The following is a 23816-nucleotide window of genomic DNA, read 5'->3' as shown; positions in this document are numbered from 1 at the left end:
AACGTTCATTATTTCATCATCTGAGGCAATTTGGACCCCACAGTGAGATAAATACATAGGCACATGCATACATATAAATACAGAGGATAAGTGGAAGAGGGATTAGTATCACTGGCTTGAACTCACACTTAAGAGTCAGTCTCAAAAATCGTAGCTGTCTAAAAAAACAAGCATATAGTGTTATATATCTATACCTGTGAAGACCTCCATTATGTAATGTTTAAATTTAAAATGTACTCTTTGATTTTTTGTTAAATTAAAGGTACAAACATTTTGTACATCTCTGCATAATTAAATGATTAAGATGTAAATAAAATAATTCAGAGGTTTGACATGAAATTATTTTAAAGAGCTACATCACAAAGTTATTACACAAAATTACTAACACGCTGCCTTATGCCTGAGACACTGTTTTATCACCGTTTTGAGAAGGTTTTGGCCTTGAATATTATTTTTTTTGTAAAAGAATTTCACAGAGGGGTACATACAGGGCACTGTAAGGCAAAGTAGTACTCTGATTTTTTTTTTCAGATTTAACACTGGAATTTCCCTTTGAGCTGTGAATAGCACTGTTAAGACCCCCGTAATGTTCCTTTCATGAACTTGTGCTGCCATTTGGTGTATGTTATGTATTGCACTGTGCGCAAGTACATGATTGGCCACACAGGGGCACTCACCCGTACTAAAGAGGTCACCATACCAGCACCTGGAAGACGTTCGACACGGGACTTATCCCCTACTTTCCCCAAGCTCACAGTCCAATAAACTTTTAAACCAAGTCCAATAAAGTGGTCACAGATTAAACAATGGAGGTGAAGTGAAGCAGACTGGAGAGAGCCCTGAACATGTCCCAGGTGGTGGCCTGGTGACCTCTTTTATACGGGTGGGTGCCCCCGGGTGGTCAATCATGTACTTGCACACAATGCAACATACACAAAATGGCAGCACAAGGCTCATGAAAGGAATTATTACACCCATTACAACTGGGTGTCGTAACAAGCACCAACAAGGGCTTTTTCACATTTGTGAGGACATTTCACTGAGAAGTGTAGCAATAAACAGGGAAACTCAGCAGCTTCTAGCTATCTGGAGAAACACAATTAGATTACAGTATTTGCATGAGATAACTGTGCAGGAACTGCTTCACATAAGTGGAAACGTTACAGATCTGATCAGGATATTTTCCTGAGTCTTTTCAGACTGTTTTTTTTTTTTAATGTTTCTTACAGAGGATCAGACTCATCATCGTATCAGGTAGTCATTACTTACTTAATGCCCAATTCCTACACTGTGGGCCCAGTGTGATGAATTGATTTGATTTAGTTCCAAAATTCATTGTAGTAAGGGAATATTTCACAAAGCAGGATTTCACAGATAAGAAGTGATGGATCAGCCAAAAATCCAAATGAATACAATTTAACAAAAACACATCTAATACTTAAAAAAAAAATAAATACAGCAGCCATTGTGAAGGCCTACATTTATCTGTACTTTTGTCCCTTTTTATAGATAACAATGTGTCATACAGTGCCAAATAACACATAATCTAGTCTATTTGAGATTACGTTGTAATTTGAGATGGTTTGAGGCAAATGTGTCGTGATGTAGACATGTAATTGGCACAGTGCTAATTGGTGGCTATAAGCTTTAATTTTTTGTTTCCTTCTTACAAGGCTATTAGCCTTGTAGCTCTAGTGCAAAAATAAAAAAGCAAACTGCAGACACCAGACATGTCTCATCAACTATATTTGGAGTAAAGGTAAAATTTGGTAAACTTGATTGTTTCCCACACTATCAAGCCTAACTTACACAATCCTCACTTCGGGCTTATCCAGCTCTACTAAGAAATCCTGCTTTCTTGCTCAGACACGCTTCATTTTTAACTCCCCTTTGAGGACTGAATGGTGTGCACTATCACACATTAGCCACCAGAGGGAGCGCTGTTACACATCAGTCATCTTTCTCCCACACGCGTATGCGTGTACACATACACACATGCAGGAAATCACACCCCCTTCTCTGTTCAGGACCTGTATTCATGAAGCATATACATATTGACAGTTTTGTAGTACAATGTGATTTCATATGGTCATTCTTTTTTGTTCAGATTTTTTACAAGAATAAAAAATGATCATAACACCAGGTGGAAATGTACCTTTCTTGTTACGGCAAAAAATGTTGGTTGATGGATGAGCGGCCCGTGCGGCTGAATGAGGAATAAACCCTTCACTCCGACGGTTCGGGCAGAGAAATCCGTGGATTCTCCATCCTCAGCCTTTTTATTTCAGTTCTCCCTCAAACATGAACTATTTTTTTCCTCATGGAAAATATCATGTCTGTTTCATTTTCCGGTGAAGTTTACTCCACTGTAAAAACCTGGTGATGAAAAATAGGAACACAGGCACATAGGCAGCAAAGCCTGCTCGCTCGCTCTCTCTCTCACACACGCACGCACACATGCACACACACACACACACACACACACACTCAAAAGCACACCTTCGAAGGCAATAAATGTCTGTTCTCCACGGCAACAACGTCTCTGTGGCAACAGGACCCCGACATTCTGTGTGATGTCACCGAGAAAGCTCCATCGTTGTAAAGGAATGATGTTTTAACAAAGAAAAAAATGACCTGTTCTCTTTCTCCGTCCAATCGCAGATACAATAATAAAGAGTTTGTCCAATCAGACAGTTCCACTTCCACTGGAGAGTAAAATACTGATGAAATAAACAAATGTGATTAAAATAATAACATGAATAATACTACCATAATACTACAAAAATCTTTGTAGATTCTTCCTCAGAAAGACTAATTGTTCTCAGAACTGTCAGAAACACTGTTTGGGCCAAAACAACATAATACAATAACATGAGAATGAACAATGGAATTAAAAGTCAAACAATATGAAAGTCTCTCCACAAACGGAAAGCTTGCAAGCTTGCTTTGAGTTTCCATCCAGCACAATCTGTGATTGTGTCCTTTTTCCATGTAGTGTTGATCTTTTTGTTTCCTTTTTTTTGTTTTTAAACTTTTTTCCATGGTACAGGTAGATAATTAACAAAATCTTTTTTTTCTTTTACATGTCAGTTTTTTTCTGTTATTAGTGTTCTTTAAACTCAGTTTATCCATTCATAATCAATAACTCCATCTGTAAATACACCGGTCTCCCATAGTTCCATCCTTTTGCTCCATCAGTCGTGCTGTCTGCAGAAAGAACACACAAACACACACCATTTAAACATTTGTTTAAACATTTGACAAAAGTGACCTTAATTTGAATGTCTAGTATTTCAAATAGGATACTTTTTTAATCACTGACAAAGTGACCAAAATGTCACTTAATGAAAGGTAAATGTTCACTAGCATATTAGACAAGTTACACCCTCAAACTTTTTCCATTAAAATCTAAAATGTACTGCTTTGTAACTATAAATGACATCAGTCTTGTCGTCAGTTCTGCCTCGCCATTGCCCCCTCTAGGTCTTCTCTATGCCATGTGACATTCTGCAAATCAGTCAAAAAACGCCCTCGGATGCCCTTCTTGCACTGTACTCAGCAAATGAGTTCGTAATACATAAAGTAGACAGTGACAACAGACATACCAGTAAAAGTAAGTTAGCAAAATCAATTTTTGCCACTCTCCTATCTCATGCCATTGCAAGTCACATGAATGAGGTGGAAAAAACAGGTAGTGAAATATGACTTTTCCCCTTTGTTTTTGCTAGAAATGAGTACTGCTACGATAATGCTCATTTTTGCTGGTGCATTTATGGGATTTCTAGTGTTACGCAAGCATCGAGTCAAGTCAAGCCAAGCCAAGTATACTTATTGTCATTGTGTAAAACAACACAACCGTGAAGCATCTTCCTGAGCCACGCAAGTGCAAAGTATAACGTAAAATTGATATTAGGATACAGTAAGAAGCCAGCATGTATTCTAGACTGGAGTTGTGTAGGGGTGGTGGGGTCAGGACTGGGAAGACAGGACTAGCAGCCTGAATGCTTGGGGGGATGCATTCTGGTCATTTCATTTCATTCTTACTCACAAAGACCTGTATATTCTTCCGGAGGGCAGGAGTTCAAAAAAGTGATGGACTGGGATGTGAGATGTAGATGGTGGTGATGTCTGGTAACTGGACCACAATGATTTTCCCAGCGGTCTTTATTAGTCCCTGGAGGGTTTGCTGCTCTGCCTTTGTGCAAGTCATGAACCTAACCGACACGCAGTATGTCAGCACAATTTCGATGGCACAGTGGTAGAAATTCACCAAAGCTTCGGCAGTAGATTTACTTTCCCCAACTTCCTTAGTTAAAAGAGGCGCTGTTGAGCTTTCCCAATCACTGAGGCAGTAGTGGTGCTCTAGGACAGGTCCTCAGTCACTGTAAGGTGCAGGAACTTTAAGTTGGTAACCTTAACCACTGCCTTGCTATTTATGTACAATGGGGTGTGGTTGTGTTGTCCTGACTTGCGAAACTCCACGATCACTTCCTTCTTGATCTTCAGACTCAGGTTGTGACTGTTACACCATACTGCCAGCTTCTGTACCTCACTCCTGTAAACAGACTTTGTTATTGTTTAAGATGAGGCCAAGCACTATGGAATCATCTGCAAACTTGACGACAGAGTTATAAGGATAGGACAGGGAGCGGTCATGTCTACAAAGGGTATAAAGTAGTGGACTAAGCACGTATCCCTGTGGGGCACAGTGTTTAGGGATAGAATGGATGATACATGTTTGCTAAGTCAGACAGACTGTGTGGTTTGTTAAGAAGTCCAATACCCAGCTGCAGATGTTAGGTCCCAGGTCCTACAAGTTCGTAAGGAGTTTTTTGGGCAGGAATGTATTAAAAGTGGAGCTGTAATTAATGAAGAGCATTCTTACATATATGTCTCCTTATGCCCCAGATGTTTCTCCCTATAGGCAAACTGGTGCTGGTCGAAAGAGGCTGGTATGACGCTTCTGATGTACCTCATGACCAGTCTCCCCAGACATTTAGTAGGTAAGGGAGTAAGTGCCACAGGCCTGTAATTGCTATCTGCAGATGGATCCCCTGCTCTGTAGGCTGCATCCCGAGCTTTGATTAGTGCCTATACATCACACGTCATCCATGGCTTCTGGTTCGGAAACACACAGATCAGCCTCTTGCTGGTAACACTGTCCACACAGTAATTTATGTAATCCAAGATTGTGGTAGTATATTTCTCTAGTGTAGATACTGGGTATAACTGCATTCTCTAGCCTGCAAATATATCCAAGTCTGTGACTTGAAAGCAACCCTGAAGGTGTGAAACAGCATCCTCAGGCCAGATTGTAACAGACTTGGTTATGAGCTCAACAGTCTTAATTCTTTGCTTATAAAGAGAGAAATGCGGTACAAAAAGAGTAAAAGGTGGTCAGAGAAGCCCAAATGGGGGTCTGGCTGTGCCTTATAAGTCTTAGTCACATTAGTTTAACCTGATCTAATGTTTCATGACCTCTAGCTGCGCAGGTTCCATTGCAATGGAATTTATGGTCAGCAGGTTTAAAATCCCCAGCTGTGATAAAAACACTATCTGGGTGGGCAAACAGGCACAAATCACACAGCTGTCCTAACTTAGAGCTAGCGTCACGAGGGATACACACAGTGCAGATGGAAACAATGTTGAATTCTCTCAGTAGGTAAAAAGGCCTGCATTTCAGCAACATGAAATCCAAGTCAGGGCAGCAGTTTCTATTCATGGTGAATACTGTTAGTTGTTTGCGTGTCTGCTTGGCAGACGGCGCAGACCGCTAGCTCAATAGCTACATCTGGAATGGTGCTATCCAGCTACATCTCTGTAAAGATCATACTGCAGCAGTCGGTTAAATTTTTGGGTTGCAAGTTGCAGTCGGACTTCATCAATCTTATTGATCGGGTATTTGTGAGGAGGATTGTAGGAAGTGTTAGTAGCTTTTAGCCTAGCAAGCACACTGACGCACTTCCCTCATTTCTGCTTCTGCTTACAGTGTCTTTTCCGCCACCTCTCTGTTGCCACTGGAGTCCCGGCTTGTCCTGCTGTTCTGGCAGTCTTGGGGGGGATGAATATATCTGCTGGCAGTTGATGTCTTAATCCCCAGTTTAGGTTCAGAAGTTCGGCACGGCTGTACTATTGCGCCTTTGTTGAAGTATAAAAACACTCAGCTAGGGACATAAAGAAACTACACTGTCTGAGAGTGCTCAAAGCCGCAGCATCTGTGCATGCCGCCATGTAGAATGACCCTAGCTATCAAGCTAACGTTAGTGAATATTCAGTAATTCATCCCGTTCTGCAATTACTACACAAGTTCAGATATCCCCCATGTTCATGTAACAGCATATATTCCTTATCTCCATGTGAAGGTTTTCATTTGATGTTTCTCTCTTCCCTGTTTGTGTACGTGTGCGTGTATTAACATCATAGTAATTATGTTAACAGACTATGTTCGGATCACGGTGAAGTAAAGGTGACAGACAAAGCATTATTACTTAAGCTGCGTACTTTTTTGCACCATAACGCCCAACCCTTTCCCTCCCAAATGGTCTGCAGGGTCCTTCCCATTTTTGAGCCATTTACAAAGTTAAAGTAGGAGTGGAGTATTTTGAAACAAATGGTGTATCGTTACACTTTGATTTACCCTTTAAATGCCCAGGATCTGCTTCTATTCCTCACTCCTATAACTTAGGAATAACTCTAGTTTACACTCTTTTCAATGTAGTTACTGAAAAAGAACACATAGAATATAATAAGTCAAGGTGAGCCATTACAGTAAAAATCATGGGTGAGCGACTACAGAATCAGGTTTAAAAAAGTGAAAACCTCATGCTATACTAAAATGTCTACATGAAGGATTTAAAAGTGTTTAATGCAGTGCATTTTTTGGACTCTCATTATGAAAAGTCAAAGCAATAGTTTTTGAATTCAAATGTAGTCCATCAGCCAAGACATTTGGTATCTGAAATTTGATACTTGAGTTCTGCACTGAAGCTACAAGGCTAATATAGCTAACAAGTAAGAGAACCTTATACTCCACCAATGTTAATTGCATGCCTTAATTATTTCACACTTGACACAAACCATGTCAAGCCGTTAAGAAATTTCAAACAGATTTACTTCTGTGGTTGCTGTTTGTAGATACGTATGTGAATTTATTGGAGCCACAGCCTGTCAGCGAACGAGGGGTGATCAAGGTTTTAAGCCGCTACAAATCACTTTATACCAGAGCACACACTTAACTCAGCCAGGTCAGCGTTAAAACCGCTTTTTCACCCCATGGTACGACTTGACCCGACTCCACTTGCTTTGGTACCAGCCATTTCGTTTTCCACTGCAGATATAGTACACCCTTAATATAGCTGGTCATCGTAGTGACGCCACACGACTGCTGAGTCGCAAAAAATAGTACCTAGTACCAGGGACCAGATTTGCCTTGTGGAAAACAAAAAAAAAAAGCGAGTAGAGTCAGTACCATGCAGTGGAATAGCAGCTAATGTTACTACCCTGTGCAGTCTGAATAACTTTCCACAATCTCATATGAGTCTGGTGTGCAGAGCTGGTATTTGAGTAATACTGATAGTAATCAAATAAACGTTACCCCACAGAAGTGCATGGTTTCATAAACATGCCTAATGACAACAAAGGCTACTGAAGCTTATTGATATTTAATCTGTAGTATGTAAAAGCAGTACGTGATAACAATATGTGAAATACAAATATAAAAACTGCTGAGGCCACCTTAGTCTCTTAACGTAAGGTAGATTTGATTGTTAGCTGTGTAGACTTTCCGCTGGGTTTACACATATGTAAGCAAACAAAAAATTGATACTGATATCAGCATAATCACTGGCAGTTTATTTTGTTAGAGCGCAATGCGGCGGGTGTTGAAAAAGTTCTACCGAAGAACTTCAATTTATCTGAGACAAACCAATTGGTTTAACTGTTGTTAATAATTAGAACTAGGGCTGTTCCCAATATCATTTTCTTAGGGGTGGAGGGGGGCTGACAAAGTCATTCAGAAAATCTGCATCTGTACATCAGTGATTTTATCTACAGTAAAATCTAAATCTCCAGGCTAGCTTCCTTCCTCGCAGCGTGCTGCAGCACTCACAGTGTAGCTTCACTCTGTCTACCAGGCCCACCAGCCTCTCTTAGCACAGTGACTCCACTGGTTAACCAGCTCTTTAGGGTGGCTGTCTAACTTGAGGTACGAAGGACATACATTGCAGCCATTACGGCAGGGTACTGTTTGCGGTACTTTGCAGTTTGCCTCTACTGATAGCCAACATTTAGCCCAAAAAAAAAAACAACCCAAAAAACGTATTCCAAAATAACTATCCAACAAACAAATATCTGCATAGTCATGTATTTGGGTCCAGCCCTAATTAAAACTCTCATCTCATATAAAACTCTCATCTCATATCAAACCTAAACATTTGTGTATAATACGTATGTACATCACATGTGCATTTCTACTTTTGTATTGACCACCAATAAAAATAGACAGAAGTGCATAGCATATTATAAACAGTAGCAGCTATGCCTGAATTCTGTTTGTATGTTTGTCCATTTTAATGGACAAGTATATCATGTCAGAAACCAGATAAGCAAGTCTATTTGAGATTAGTAAGTAAATGCATTTTGAGACATCACATGATTTATAAGAGCAGTTTGCACAATGCTAATCAGTGAGGCGAAACTTTCATTATATATAGGCTAAATTATCTTCAAAGCTCCAGTGCAAAACTTAAAGAATTAAATAAATAAATTCAGACACCAACAATGTCTTGGCTGATCGACTACATTTTGGGCTAAGGGGCTAAAATACTGCTTTAACCTTTCATAACAAAATGAGAGCTAACTGCATTAGAACTATTACTTTAAGATCGGCATCATAACCACCCCCATCTTTGACGCAACAAGAAGACAAATTCAAAACTCATTCACTAAGTAATCCAGCAAACAGCAAATTGAAAACAGAATTCAATTGTATAGTAACCATTCCCTAAACCATAACGGCAGTTTCTCTTTCTTAGTAACAATTGTTCATTATCCAGTATTTCCCAAAGTATTTCAGACAAAATAAAGAAGTCAGGCACATCAGCCTAACTGTCAATCAAGAATTTAAAAGAGCTAACATTTTTAACATGATAATGTAAGAAAAACAAAGGTTATACTAACGTTTGATCACTTCGTGTGTACATATATATATATATATATATATCTTCAGCCTCTTTCTGACTGCTCCAGATACGCAGCAACAGGCTTCACTGGTCTACTGTTTGAGGGAAACTGAAAAAAAAGAACACACAAACGAAAATTCTGAAAATGAGAACAAAAACATTTTAATCTTTACACATGTATTAAACTTTCCAGTCAGTCCTTTTTTGCAGTTATTCTATACAAAAAAGAAAAAATAAAACATCTGTGTGTACACAAACACATGCATACATACATACATACATACATACGTATGTTTGTATATAGATGTGTGTGTGTATATATCCATATCCATACATATGCACATATACACACACACACACACACACACACACACACATACATACATACATACATACATATATATATATATATATATATATATATATGTGGCAAGTATGAGTGTAACAAAAAACACAATAGCCTACTACATACTGTTTACATACTGATTGTGCCTAAAAGTAGCATGCAGTATGTGACCAACATTAATTTTTCCAGTACGCTAAAGATACTTGGATAACGTACTGCTACGGCAAAATATTCCAGTACGCAGCCAGAACTGTCTTAATGGTGTACTGCATCCCAAAATGCAGCACAGTGATTTCAGGTAAGCACTGAAGTAACCTACTTGATGTTTTTAAAAGCTGTGGATTTAGCCTTTCGATACATTAATAACACTGCACTTAGTGCCAACAGAAGCCACACTAGCTTCCTCTGCTGGTCTTGAGGTGGGTGTGCTTACATTGTCTATTTAAAAGTTAACTTTCTGCATAACATGAATAAAACAGTAACTTAGCCAAACAAACAATCTGCTCAGCATCGGCTTTTCAAGCTCCAGTGTGGAGTCACGCTGCTTATAATTTGGTCAAACCAGCATTTAATGTATTACACTTTTATTCCTTTACACCTGCAGTTTCGGGCAAAGACAAAAAATAGTTTTGTGTATACAACAAGCTAAATGGAAAAACTACATTTCTAATAAACTGTATAGTATATATTTTTCATTGCATAGTGTAATCTCTACTTTGCCCAAAACAAAGGAACTGAATCAATACTGATCCACTAAAAAACAATAAGAAATAAAAATCAGTAATACAACATACAATAAAAACATTTCTGGACTTCTGGAAGACATTAGAGCATTATATGGGCATAAAATGTGAGGCTCGATAAAGTTTCAGATTCTGTTGTAGACCCCACTGTGACCGCTGCTCAGAACATCAATGGATGTTCTTGCTAGCTCAGTTATCCTTGCTAGGTTAGCTTTTGTTTGTCGTTGGCTTTCTCGAGTTTATCCAAGAGTTCAGTTTATCTGTCTTGAACATAGAGAGAACGACACCAATGGAAACACAATTTTGTTAAAGATAGGGCGGGACAAACCACATAAGCTTTGTACATGCGACCCAAGCTTAGCACTGCCCATTTTACATCGAGGCAGGACAATGTTTGGTCATTTACTGGGCAATGAAAATTTATTCACAAGACATACTTTGTGCATGTAGTTTGTGAGCTCACAAGAGAAAATGTTACAGACTTAGAAAAAAAACCACAGACTTAGGTTTCTTTGTGCTTTAATAATAATCTGCAAGTCTTCAGCTTCACATCCAGATGGGACCTATATTGCCATATTTTGCATTTCATAATGCACAACACATTTTCAATGGGAGACAGATGTGGTCTGAGGTAGGTCAGGCCAGCCATGTTGTAACATGTGCAGAATGTGGCTTAGCATTATAATGATAAGCATGGACGTCCCTGAAAAAGAGGTCATCTAGAAGGCAGTATATGTTGTTCCAAATTACACCTACACCATACAAGAGACTTGGGTTGAAGTCTGGCTCAGGAGACTGTGCATCTGCAATATGACACTCTCAAAAATCGAATTACTGTGCTGCATGTGCAATGTAATTTGCGTTGTTCTGACATTACAGATCCTAAAGATTGGTTAATTGCTAAAATACATATGGAGAAACTGAAAATTATTATTGTCACATGCACTAGTAGATATATGCAACACTCCTTGAGTTAAAAGGTAACTACACCCCACTATTTTCAGCTAACTCTACCCCTGGCTCAACTTTGAAAAAATGAGAGGGGCACATTGGGAGGGGCACTGCAGTGATGTTTGGGTTTGGAGGTGGGGCTGCGAGGGAAACCGGGCAGGCTGGGCTGCTGTGTTTTTATTGTTAACGTTAGCTACCAGAAAATATGGACAGAATCAAAACAGCACTTTTGCAACTTAACATTTTTTCTCTACTGCCATCCCTGTCTTTGACGAGGGAAAATGTTTTTGACCAGGCAGTGTGTCTTGAGCTTCACCAATATAAGCCACTGACTCAAGCCGCCTTCTAATTATCTGTTCAGCAGGTCCATATTCGTCATAACCCACATGCTGATTTCTTAGATGTACTGAATTCCGAATTAACATTGTGCAAGTCTCATTCAGTTTTACATCAAGGTCGCAGACTAAATCACCGGTGAGCCAAGGCTTGCTGCAGTGGCCCTAAATCCTTGCGTTCTGCAAGCTGTTCACTTACCGGGTGTTACATACCAACCATACCATACCGGGTGATTCAATTCCCCCTCATATTCACGTTCCCCTTCATAAATCACACTCACTGAAGAGAAATCAATGGCAAGCAACAATGGAACTACAGAAAGCGAAAAAAAAAAGTTCAAGAAAGGCTGTACGGACAAAAGGTTGACACTGTCAGTAACAATGGCCATTTAGCATTAACCTTTCCTGAACCGTTTTGCTTTCCGTAGTTGCAGTGTTACTTGCCATTGCTATATGGACTTACCTTAGATTAACTGGGATATTTACAGTTAGTACAGACATCTGGCATATCGCAACTTTATGAGGTGGTGCTGGGGGTATTTAGGTCAGCACGTGAGTGTGGTTATCTCCTTGCTCTACGCTCCTATGCCTTCATATTAATGAGTGCGGCACGAGTATGGCGTCATCAGGGGCTGGTAACATTGGTTGACTGATTTGCATACTGTGAAGTCATTGTATTTTGGTATGAAGACACGTTTTTTGCGCCTATAGCAGAGTTGAACTGCAGAAACGGAACTGACCATGATAAAAATGTTATTTTTACAGCTTGGAAAGATGTGCTTACATTTCAAGCAAGGCTGGTATATTTTATTATTACAAAGCAGCGCATTTCAGCTGTTGCTACCCTACTGAGTCTTCTGATTTTACTCTATATGGGTTAAGCGATCCCCGCACCATTTATCTAATCAGATCGAACAAGAATGTTATCCGGTCTTACCTTGTGCTTTGGACACCTCAAAGAGAAATTGTCTTCATTTAGATAGCAGTCTATAAAAAATAAACAAATACAGAATCAGCCTCGATAGCTTTTTCATCAGTATAGCAACCTTAGATCAAACACTTAAGAGACAGCTCAGTAAGTTGAGTTTTATGTTTAACTCCACATTATATGAATAGTTTCTCAGAAACATCTGAAGTACATGCACAGTCTCATTCAGTCACACATGCCTCACCTGCTTCAACAGCACATTGGTAATGGTACCTCAGTGTGCAACCTTTGCTGTAGCAACCCAGAGTGGAACCAGCCATTTCGCAATGAGAACAGCTCTGAAGAAAAAAAAAAAGTTGAAAATTCAAAAAATTCAAAAAGAAGATATGGTTCAACCCAACATGTTTTAAACTAAGTGTCAAAAAAAAAACAATGAAGACAGTCACAGAAAGACATTACACTAGACTTCTTAATCAAAAATTACACGTATTAATCTAACTTACTGTTTCTCTGGCGCCATCTAGTGCCTCCTGAAGGCCATACAGTCTCCCATTGACCAGATAAACTCCGCTAGTCCAGACTATGCAGCTCTCATGCACCCACAGCTCCTCAGGGTCTAATGGCACCAGCGGGAGCTGAGCTAGCTGGGCCAAGGGGCCCAAGGAGTCTAGGCTGGGCGGGGGAGGTTGAAATGGCAGTGAAGCTTTACTGTTAATTGGAATAGTGCGGGGCAAATCTTCACTGGATTTGTGTCTCCTTTTGAAACGGGGATGAGAAGTTAATTTTCTATGCTGTGGTCGTTGCTGTAGGTCCTCTGCCTTCTGCTGTCTTTTCTGGGTGAGCTCACTCTCCAGGTCAGGTGGTTTCAGCACTACGGGCGCCACTTCTGGCACTGAATCCCAATTTTGTGCTGTTGTGTTAGAGGCATCATCACTTGTCTTAGCACTAAGACATCGCAAATCTTCACCTGTAGCAGGGGACGCAGTGCCAATAGTAGTAGCAGGAGATGCTGGATTTGTGGTTTGACTTACTGTGCAATCATTGTTTGCTGATTTAATATTTGGATGATGAAGCAACTGAGTGTCTGTGGTGGCTAATTCTGTGGAAACAGAAGACAAATTTGGTCCTGCATTAGCTGCCCCAGAGTTTGACCAGACCTGTCGAATTTGGGGTTGATTTTTCGGGAACTTGGCAGCATACTCAGCTGGGTAGAAGGGACCATAAAGATCCCCAAGATTCTTGTAATTTGCCCACTTCTGGCACAGACAGCATAAGAAACGACCAGTGTGCACAGTCTCCGATATAACAGGACCTGGAAGGACATATCCAGATGTTGGAAGCGACTTTCCCGACTGAACGGAATCAGTCTGCTCAGCAATCCCTTTTTCCTGCATCCTCTCATTTTCCTTCTCTTTTCTGACCATCTGAGACACTAGAGAACCATTTGAGGGGCCATCAACTGCAGAACCACACCCTTTGCCTCCTCCTTTTGATTTCTCATCCTCAGAATTGACTATGGTACACACAGCTCCAATTTCAGCTATCTTCCTTTCTACATGTATGTATGGAGAAAAAACATTCTTTCTGGTGTCTTGTAAAACCCCACTTAGGCCTGCATTTCCTCCAGTGCCAGTCTGAGGATCCAACTCTTGTTTAGAAGCCAATCCTCTTCTCCTCCTAAACTGCCTGGCTCTTGAGCCAGTTCCTTCACTTCCCTCTTTCCCCTTTCGCTGCCTGTGTTTCACTGGCTTTATATCTATCTCAGGTTGATTATTATCACTTTCCATTTCTACCTTCACTGGCTGGTTCTGGGCAGGTATATCCACAGAGGGACAAGGTTTCTGATCAGGGGCTGCTGAAGCTGTGACTGATTCTCCTGCAGTGTTGGAGTTTTGTGTAGTCTGAGGGGTAGCAGCAGCAGAACCTGCAGCAGGAGGGGTTTGAGGGGCTGCAGGTATGGCTGTGACATTCTGAACTTGAACTTGCGCACGTTTTTGTTTGTTGACACTTCCTACTGGGCGCCCCTTTTTCTTGCCTGATGGGAAATAACCTTTGGGAACAGTGTTCTCTGGTGCTTTGGAGTCTGATGCTGCCATCCTGGTAGAGCCTAACTGATGCTGTGGATCTCTAGAGAGGAGATGATGTCCCGGGCTTTGACTATGGGGAGGGGTTGCGCCATAGAAATCCCCTCCACCATAATCATCAAAGCCCATGCCACTCTCCTGTAGTTTCTGCCTGAGTAGATTAGCAGCAGATTGCTCCCCTCTTCTTGTCTCCAGCTGTTGGTAAGTATTGGTGAACTGCTGTATATCAGACAGGGCAGATGAGGATGGAGGAGGGGAGCCTTGCACAGGACAAGGTAATGGAGGTGGTGGGGGCAGGGGTCCTAATAGGGTAAAGTCATCTTTATCATCATCACCTGTCCCAGACCCTGTGCCAGACCCAGCAGTGCCTAACCCGAAGTCAAAATCTGTTGGCAAGTTTCTTAGGGTGCCACTGGTAGAACCTGTTGCACTCTGTTTGAGAACTTGAGAATCACAAGAATATGCATCTTCTGCTCTAAAGGGCAAAAGATCATCTAAAGAATGAGCTTCATCAAGATATGGCAAACAGCCTCCTTCTCTGTGAGGAGCACTAGAGAAAGGTGCACCAATCTCTGGATCAGGGACGTCAGAGCTATAGTGAGATATATCAGAATAATCACCATCTACATGACTATTACTGTAACTGGTCTTTTTATTTGGAGTAATTTTCTGTACTATTGCTTCCAGTTTTAAGCCACGTCCCTTTCTTGGTGGCAGAATCTTTGTTTTCCCCTGTGGAGGTGAGTTGTTGCTGGGTGTCTGATATGGTGTGCTGGGGGAAGCTAGTTTTGGACGAGGGTCTACATTGGATGAATCACTGTCATTTGGTTGTCTAGGTTCAGAATGGGGTACTGGAGAGTGGTAAGATCCACTCCTCTGACTGGAAAAATCCTGAAGCTGCCTCTTGGCAGGAATTGGAGAAATAAAGGACCGGACCCTCCTCCTCATCATTAATGGGTTAGTTTCTACTGACCCTCCAGTTTTGGCTGGGCGCTGTCCTTGGTGAGTACCTGGGGTCACATTACTGCTGTTGGGACCACCTGAACCAGCAGCACTTGCAGCTGTGGATGGATGAAATGACTTGGCTGATTCTTCGGTCATCCCTCGTGAGGCATCTGCCTCCAGAGGCTTAGGACCGCTGGTTGGTACTGTCCGTGAGCCAGAAGACTCATGGGGGACTCCCGAGTGTAGCTGCTGGCTTCCAGCTCGTTCTCTTTCAGCATAGGATTCATATATTTTCACATCATAGTGAGAACCAGTGTTATAAAGAGAGCCAGGATAAGAGTGTTGTCTTGACAAGTGATGCTGATTGGGCAAAACCTCAGCAGGGGACTGGACTTTACACTTTTGGTCAGAGTTCTGGGCAGAGTTGTGATGGACAGAAATATCTTTAGGTCTGTTAGTGCTAGCAGACCAATCAAATCTGTCGTCCATACTGTGTGGGTGCTGAAGAGAGAGAGGGTGCAAATATGTCTGTAATTTGTTACCGGATGGTGGAATGTGACTTGGAGATGATAATGTATGGAAGGGATTATGAGATGGATGATGAGTATTCATTTTGGATCCATCTACTGTATCACCAAACCCATAAGCAGCCATACCTGATCCATCAACAGCCTGTGAATATGGTTTGCGCCTGGATGGTGATGTTAAGGGCTCAGAGGACAGTGAGTGTTGGTATGAAGCATTGCCTGGGTGTTCAGTGTTCCCTTTGCAACTGCTGTGTCTATGTAAGTCTGGATTCACCTCCAAGGAGGCATGTATGGTCTTACTAGGTTCTTCCTTAGCTAGCACCGAAGTGTGTGCTTCTCCAATTGGTCTTGCAAGATCAATGGGGTTTACCTTAGAAGCTTCTTCTGGCTCTTGCTCCTTTTTTTTTTCCTTTACATCCTCCTTACTGCACCCTTGCTCATTCAGTCCTGTAGACGAGAGTGGCTGTTGAATGACAGAGGGTCCAGAAGTCCCCCTCTCTCTCTCTGGAGTGGTCCGTCGAGATGGAGAAACATCACAGATTACTGAGCGTCTTCCTGAAGAAGATGTCTGAGATTGTGTCTGACTTACAGTTTCTGCATCAGCAGCTAATGCATCAGTTTCCTGTAAAAGCAACTGCTGAACAGCAGAAGGTGGAGTAGCTAGGCTTGGGGGTTTCCTGTGAGGTAAGGAGTAGTCTGCTAAGTTAATGTGCTTAGGAGGTGTTCCTGTAGAAGGATCTGAGGACTGCTGCATGTGAGTGGAATAGTTGGGAGACATATTTGTTGCGCCCTTCTCAGTCGAGATTCCATGATCTCCCTTTGGCCTTTGTGCTTCAGAATCCCAAGAGGGATGAAGAACGCTCAGTCCCATCCCATGATCTGGTCCCTGACTCTGATCTTGAATGTGAGGCTTTCCTGAGGCCATTTGATGATGAACAGAGGCACCCATCATTATTGACTGACCTACTCCATGAGACCTCATGTTTTCAATCATACGATAGGGGAGTCTGGTATGGTAATGGGATTGAGACATATTTTTAGGTTGGTGATGAGCACTAGATGATTGTTCAGGACGACCATAGCGCCGATCTAAGTGATAACCTTGAAGGACTTCTTGCAAAAGACTAGGATAAGGTTGCTGCAACTGAGAATTACTATCCTGGCCTCTTGATCCAACTGCCACACAACTTCTGCCTAGAACACTAGCATCTTTTCTGGACAAAGAACCGAAGTTATACTGTGAATGACTATAGTCTTGGTATCTATTTGCACTCATTCCACTACCTGGTCCAGCCTTTCCCTTGTTCTTTGCACCCATGCAAGCATTGTATGGTAACTCAGGACTGCTGTATTTATAAGTACCAGGGTGACAGTGGTTTGATGCCATATTCTGTCCAAACTCAGTTTTTGGGGAAACATCATAGTGTGCTACGTATGGTTCCATGCCAGTTTCCCCCTCTCCATTGTGACTTCCAGAATCCCTAAACACGGGGTGTTTCTCCTCTGAATAGTTGAGTTTGCCAAGATGATAAGAAGTGCCGTAGTGAGGAGATGTAGCTTCTGTTTGTTTAGCTGCCTCAGGAATTTGTTCGGAACGGGCAGATACAATAACACCAACAACTCCAACATTAGACTGCTCTGGAGTATTTAAATGTTTACTGTTTACTTCATCTTTCTCATTCTTATTTTGTTTACTTGGGACTGAATCTTCCACTTTTACACTGACAATGTCCTGGGTATGTTTTACTTTATCCAGTTCTTCCTGATGGCAATGTTCTTCCTGTTCTAGTATGTTTCTTTCATCTTTCATACGTGAGGTCATTTTGTCCCTCAGTGCACTCTTATCATCACTATGACTGAGATCAGGGTCAGTCACACAGTTTGATCGTGTAGAGTGAATAGGGGAGGAAGTGGAGGACGATGCAGCAGATGGAGCAGGAGGGCAAGAAAGTGCATTTGGACTAGGTTCCGCAAAGGGAGGAACTGACGGTGGAGAAGAGGATGATGGGGTTTGGGTTTCTGGGGTCTTAGTCTGAGAACAAGGTGTTGAAACTTGACTGAATGATTGTTTAACAGATGCGTCTGTGATCCTGCTGTCCATTTGCAGATGCAACCCATGACGATTTTGCCCCATCTGGGTTTGTGTTTGACTCTGATTTGCTTGATAGCAGTTGGCTGGCTTAGAGTCAGTGCTAGATCCACCCATTTGCCGCATTTTTTCACGGGCTGTTGGTTCGCCATGATCCCTCCTTGCCTCCACCAGCTCAGATTCCAAAACATCTCCACTTTCTTCATTTGCTGCGATATGTCCGGCAGCACTAGCATTTCGAGGTTTTTGCTGGCTTGCAGCCGGTTGCTGTAAGTGAGCCTGATCTCTGCCTTTCTTATGAGAGAGCACAGTGTCTGTTAGCAGCATGTGTTGCACTGTGTTGGGTAAATTAGCTACCTGTGATGTCAAGGCATTGAGACTATTCAGACCTGGGTCTTGTGAGAGCTTGTCCTGTGGACACAGAGAAGATGAGCTTTCATCCCGCTGCCCACCTCGAGAACCAACTCCCATTCGGTTTTGATTCATGGCAGAGCTCAAGACATTTGGGTTCAGACCAGCGGCCTTACTACCTGCGCTGCTACCACAGCTGCTGATGCTGCTATTTGAACTGGGAGTAGGGCTAAGTTGAGGTATGGTATGCGAGGGCCTGACACTGCTGTGACTGCCGCGGGGATTTAAGAGAGAAGAATGGGATAGTGGCTGTGAGGAAAGGCAGTGGGGAGGTGCAGTATTACCTTGCCCTTCTGAAACACCCAAGAGCGGGGAGGAGGAAGAGCTGCAGCTGGGAGAGTGCACAGCAGATGGAGCAGGAGAAGGGTTAGATATTGGGCTAAAGTTTTGATTCATATGAGTCTGCTGGTTTTGGGAGTGCATGGGAGATTTGGACATGTCTTGGGAGACATGGTGAGGTGCAGCAGGACTTGAGGACTGAGGATTTTTAGGGTGTGCATGGCCAGCAGCAGCATGCTGCATCTTCAAGGAGGCATCATAGCCTCCTCCAACACTGTGCTGGGGAGTGCGACGAGAGGCATGCTTGTGAACAGGATGAGACGGAGGTGAGTAGGGAGGATGGTTAGAGGACGGGTAAGTCTGTCCTACACTCTCTTGATGTCCAGAATTGTTTGAGGCAGTGCTGGAGTTTGGATTGGAGTGAGTGGGTGAGTTATTAATTTTGGAATCCATGTTTCCAGTGCTGGTCTCATACCTCTGTGGTGGAGAGTTGTACATTCCAGCTGATGCTGTGGGTGCATTAAGAGGAGGGTAGTGGCCAAACTGAGAAGGTATTCTGTGTCCAGAGATGGAATAGGCTCGCTGACCCTGATGTAATCCTTGATGTGAGGGATATTTCTGGCTGTGTTGACGCTGGTGCATTTCTGCACCTGAAGCTGGATGCATTGAAGCATTCTGAGCCATACTAAACTGCTGGGTCGGAGAAAATGAACCACTGCCACTGCTATTACCAGTGCTACTTCCAGAAGCAGCACTGGTGCTGTAGTCCATGGGGTATGGGGACACCATTCCAGAAGATGACACTGACCCAGACGTATGTCTATACTGATGAGGTATGTGCCCATCCATGTTAGGGAACCCAAATCCGGCTCCATAAACCCCTCCTCCTCTTCTGTTCCTATCTCTGCCACTCACTGAAAAATAATAATCCATACTTTCCTTTCGGTAAAGGGTGCTACTGCTTCCACTGTGGCCACCAGCCTGTGGTACCTCTCCAGCACCACGCCTAGGCGCATAGCCATGTATACCGGATGCCTGTCCTTGCTGCTGCTGACCACGCAGGTGTAGGTGCTGCCCATGACTCTGAAGAATAGGCTGGGCTGGCTGCATAGCAGCATAGTCTTCTGTGGTCCTGGGGGATATCTGAGGGTCTGACAGGTGGGGTGGATAAGGAGAGCCAACCATGTTTCCACCCCTGCTAGGAAACCCTGGAGGCGGAGGGGCAGGACTGTTGGGAAAGTTCTGCATTTTTGTGGTATTAGTGTTTTAGATTAGCAGTTATTTCAGAGTAAGGCCTTTTCTAACAAAAGAATCACAAAGCTAAACACAAAGGAATGTCTGCTTCACTTAAAGACTGAAATATCCAAAAAATCGCTTACATGAAATCTGTGACTGTGTCACTAGAAAAGTTGCTTTACAGGCTGCAGCTGATGGATGAAATAATCATAATCATAGCAGCAACATATGGAGTAGTAACAGGCTGGTAAAGCAAAGAGAAATTCTTGTGTGAACTTTGCAACAGCTAGGCTAAAAGTAACAACAGGATGTGACAGTGACAAACCTAGCAGCTGTCACATCCATTCAGATTAACAGGAGTCAAAATTTCCACTGTGTGGTCATAGCAGTGGCAATAGATTTTAGATGAAAGGCAGAGTTCACGTGCAAACAACATGAAATGAGTAACTAGCCAGTTCTTAGCTGAGAAGGCTAAGTGTTGGAAAAAAATAGTGTAACCAAAAGTGCAGCTTAATCTTTCTTCACTGAGCTGAAGCAGTCAATTCCGGGTTACTCAAATCATATTGCACCCCTTTATAACTTCAGCTATAGGCTGGCTTACACAACAAAATGCTAACGATCAGTTAATGAGTAAGAACGGTCCACGCAGTGGAATCATTACAGTTCACGGACACGTCTATCAAATGCTAATTCCACAAACATTCCAAATGGTTCCATTACGATAAATACTTTAAGATCGTACTTCTGTCCTGCTTAACACTGTTCATTTCTTTTGTTTCATGGTCACAAACAGAAACCTTTGGTCCCCATTTTTCTTCTTTCTCCAAACATTTTCCCTTTAAAACTGTTATGAATTAGAGTTTTTCATGGTGTAGTCCAGTACAGTCCCCGTAATCACACTGGTTCGGTTACTCAGGTTTCAGCCTGGTTGCTTTTCCTACCACATGGTTCAAACGTGAGGTCTGTCATCATGAACATTTCATTCACATGCTCCCAAATTGTTCTCTTCCTTACAAGCAGGATGTTTGTAAAAATCTGAAAGAAAGGAATATGAGTGAATTAGCTTACAAATAGTTAGAATTGTAGTTAGTTACACAGACTCAGTATTAGTGAAATTTATATAAACCTTTACTGAGCTTGACCAGCACAACAACATTTTCTTAACAAATGTTTCCTTAAAGCTAACACTCTATGATGTTATTTATGTAGCCACTCTCTAGACTTTCAGTGTGGCACTGTCTGTAGACATATTTATGTGCAAGTCTGAAAAACAATATGAAGTTACATTAACTTTTACCTTGATGACCAATTGTTAAAAAAAGACATGTTTGCAAGCATGTAGCTCACATGCATAAACACACTCTCATTATTAATAATAAAGTCTTTCCCTTACACATGCTGATCCTCATTAATTTGGTGTGATGCGACACCACTGATCATTGTTATGTTCTTTTTCCATGTATCCAAAGTTAACAGCACTGATCCTAATCATCCTGTGTTATTAGAGCAGAACATCATTTCAAAAAGAGGATTTCTGATAAGAGAAAATTGTTAAGAGGCAGCTTAAAGGAGAAGAGAGTAAGGAGTTTACACTGAAGAGTGTGGATATGCATGTTCTCAGAGGGAGCACAAACAAAAACAAAGCATAATGTATCAAAAATCCTTAAATCCCCTGACTGAGTATACAACTTAGTAAATGTCAAAGACAGTGGCAGCTATAATGTGTCTGTGTAAATGGGTATTTAATTAGCGCAGGCCCTAATGAGTAGCTCAGGCACCTTAATGGGGTCATTAGTCATGAACCAGCCTTCTGACACGTGTCCACTTGTCTCTTCTACAATGAAGATTACTTTATGGCTACTGCCTTGCAGCTTTAGTATGCAACACTATTATTTTTACTGAAAATCAGCCTTCACTAGTTTTAGACATTAAGTGAATGCTGTTGTTCTGCTGTTGTTTTAAAGAACCATTGCAGAAGTTTCATCAGAAGACAGCAGTCAACTAAGTAATCAAACCACTTATTAGTGCACTTCAACTTGAAATACAACAGTTCATTACAGATCAGGATCACATTTCTAAGACATAACTACTAAATCAACTTTTATCTGCTGGTTATCTCCTACATAAATTGATTAATATCTAGTTGTTCATCCAACACCAAGGCAGCCACCTTCTGTTCTGAATCACTGGATGCTAGCAAAGCAAAGACAGCCGCATTAGTCATTGCTGTGTGGCATTAACAGCGTTGTGCCCACAGTGGGGGCAGTTTTTTTCACCACAGCTAAGCCAAAGTTGCCCCTTACCTACAGCTGCCAGCTGATTTCTTGGAAAGGCTGCATTAACGTTAGCTCATTATACGTTAGCCTCACTATGCTTATTGTGAAGACGCTGCTTGTGCTCTTACAGACACAAACACAATATCAGCCCGCTTACAAACGAACCAAAAACAGACATTTACAACGGTGATTTTCATCTCGACACATAAAGGCACCATGATCACTTAAATATTCAAAAAATCCCTGTACTGCATGCAGAATGGCAGTGTTCATTAGCAGGCGACGTTGTTGTAGCTGATGGAGGAAAAAATCGTGCTGATGATGCGGCTAGGCTAAGCTAAGCTACAACGCTGCAGAATGATGATGATGGCGATGATGATGATGATGATACACAGACAGAAAAAAACGGTTTTTATTCCGACTTGGGCGCATCCACATCGAGCTTTCTGCTGTGGAAACGGGGTGTAAAATGGGTGAAAGTGGCCTTGTTGAGGCGCATACCTGCGGGAGGCCCACTACAAGCGGGTTTTGTGTGAAAGTCCCCGGGCTCGAGTGAGAGGCTGCTCCGCTCTTCGCGCACCCAAAAGCCGCAGCCAGCGGCGCCGAGCTCCGGGGGCCCGTCAGTCCGCCGCGAGCTCCGGGCTTTTTCCACAAAAATTTTCCTTTTTCTTTTGTCCTCACTTCTAAAAATAACAAGAACACAATCAGGGAGCCTGTAGGTCCCGAAACCAGAGAGTCCACACACCCCCGCCCCCTGCCTGCCTGCCTGCCTGCCTGCCCCCCTCCCTCTCTCCCTCTCTCCCTCTCTCTCTCTCTCTCCCTCTCTCCCTCTCTCTCTCTCTCTCTCTCGATATCCCCCCCGTTTAGGTGAATCGACACAGATGTCAATATAAATCACGCATTACATTATACGTACCAACTCTAAAATGCTTCGGACTTTCTCTCTCACATCCAGCCACTCTCTATCTCCAAATATCACCTACATGGCTTGTAGCTTAGCCTGATGTGCGATTTCGTCTTCGGTTAACAGTTCTTTCTTTTTTTTTTGCTTTTCCTCTTTTTTTGCAAGTGAAAGCCCGCCTTAAAAATGCACACACATTCATACATACACTCACACGGTCATATCGACCCCGGCCACGATGTCCCCCGCTGCTTTTCATCAATTCCCCTTTCAAAACCCTTTCTCCACTCTTTTATCAGACCAACATAAAACGATAGAAACAGCACTGAAGCTCTACAGTAATCCTGTTGCTGCTGCTTTGTAATGCTCATTTCCTTTTGTTAGCGTGTCACCTGACGCTGAGGCACGAACAGGAAAGAGTTTAGCTCAGAAGCCGGAGATGCTCAAAGAGGAGTCAGAGTAGAAAGAGCAGCACTTGTTGACAGGGTGGGAACTTTTTCTGTTGTTGAATCATCAGTGTGTTCACTGACGACTTTGACAGATCTGATCTGTGTGACAGATGTCATGTGTGTGAGTTTGTGTGTTC

General features: G+C 42.2%; 1 protein-coding gene across 1 annotated transcript; it reads right to left on the bottom strand.

Annotated features, from left to right (window-relative positions):
* Positions 1-2015: 2015 nt before the first annotated feature.
* tcf20 (transcription factor 20) lies at positions 2016-23425 on the bottom strand. Its single transcript, XM_036567030.1, has 7 exons — positions 23246-23425; positions 22831-23012; positions 12986-21088; positions 12727-12820; positions 12492-12541; positions 9178-9288; positions 2016-3207 (listed from the first exon to the last, which is right to left on the bottom strand). The coding sequence occupies exons 3-6, from the start codon at positions 20063-20065 to the stop codon at positions 9223-9225; spliced, it is 7290 nt and encodes a 2429-aa protein (XP_036422923.1). The 5' UTR covers positions 20066-21088; positions 22831-23012; positions 23246-23425; the 3' UTR covers positions 2016-3207; positions 9178-9222.
* Between the last annotated feature and the right edge of the window lie 391 nt (positions 23426-23816).

The sequence above is a fragment of the Colossoma macropomum genome, unplaced genomic scaffold (assembly GCF_904425465.1).
Source record: "Colossoma macropomum unplaced genomic scaffold, Colossoma_macropomum, whole genome shotgun sequence".
Classification (NCBI taxonomy): Eukaryota; Metazoa; Chordata; class Actinopteri; order Characiformes; family Serrasalmidae; genus Colossoma; species Colossoma macropomum.
Note: the sequence above shows the minus strand (reverse complement) of the source record. Positions and strands in the feature narration are given on the sequence as shown.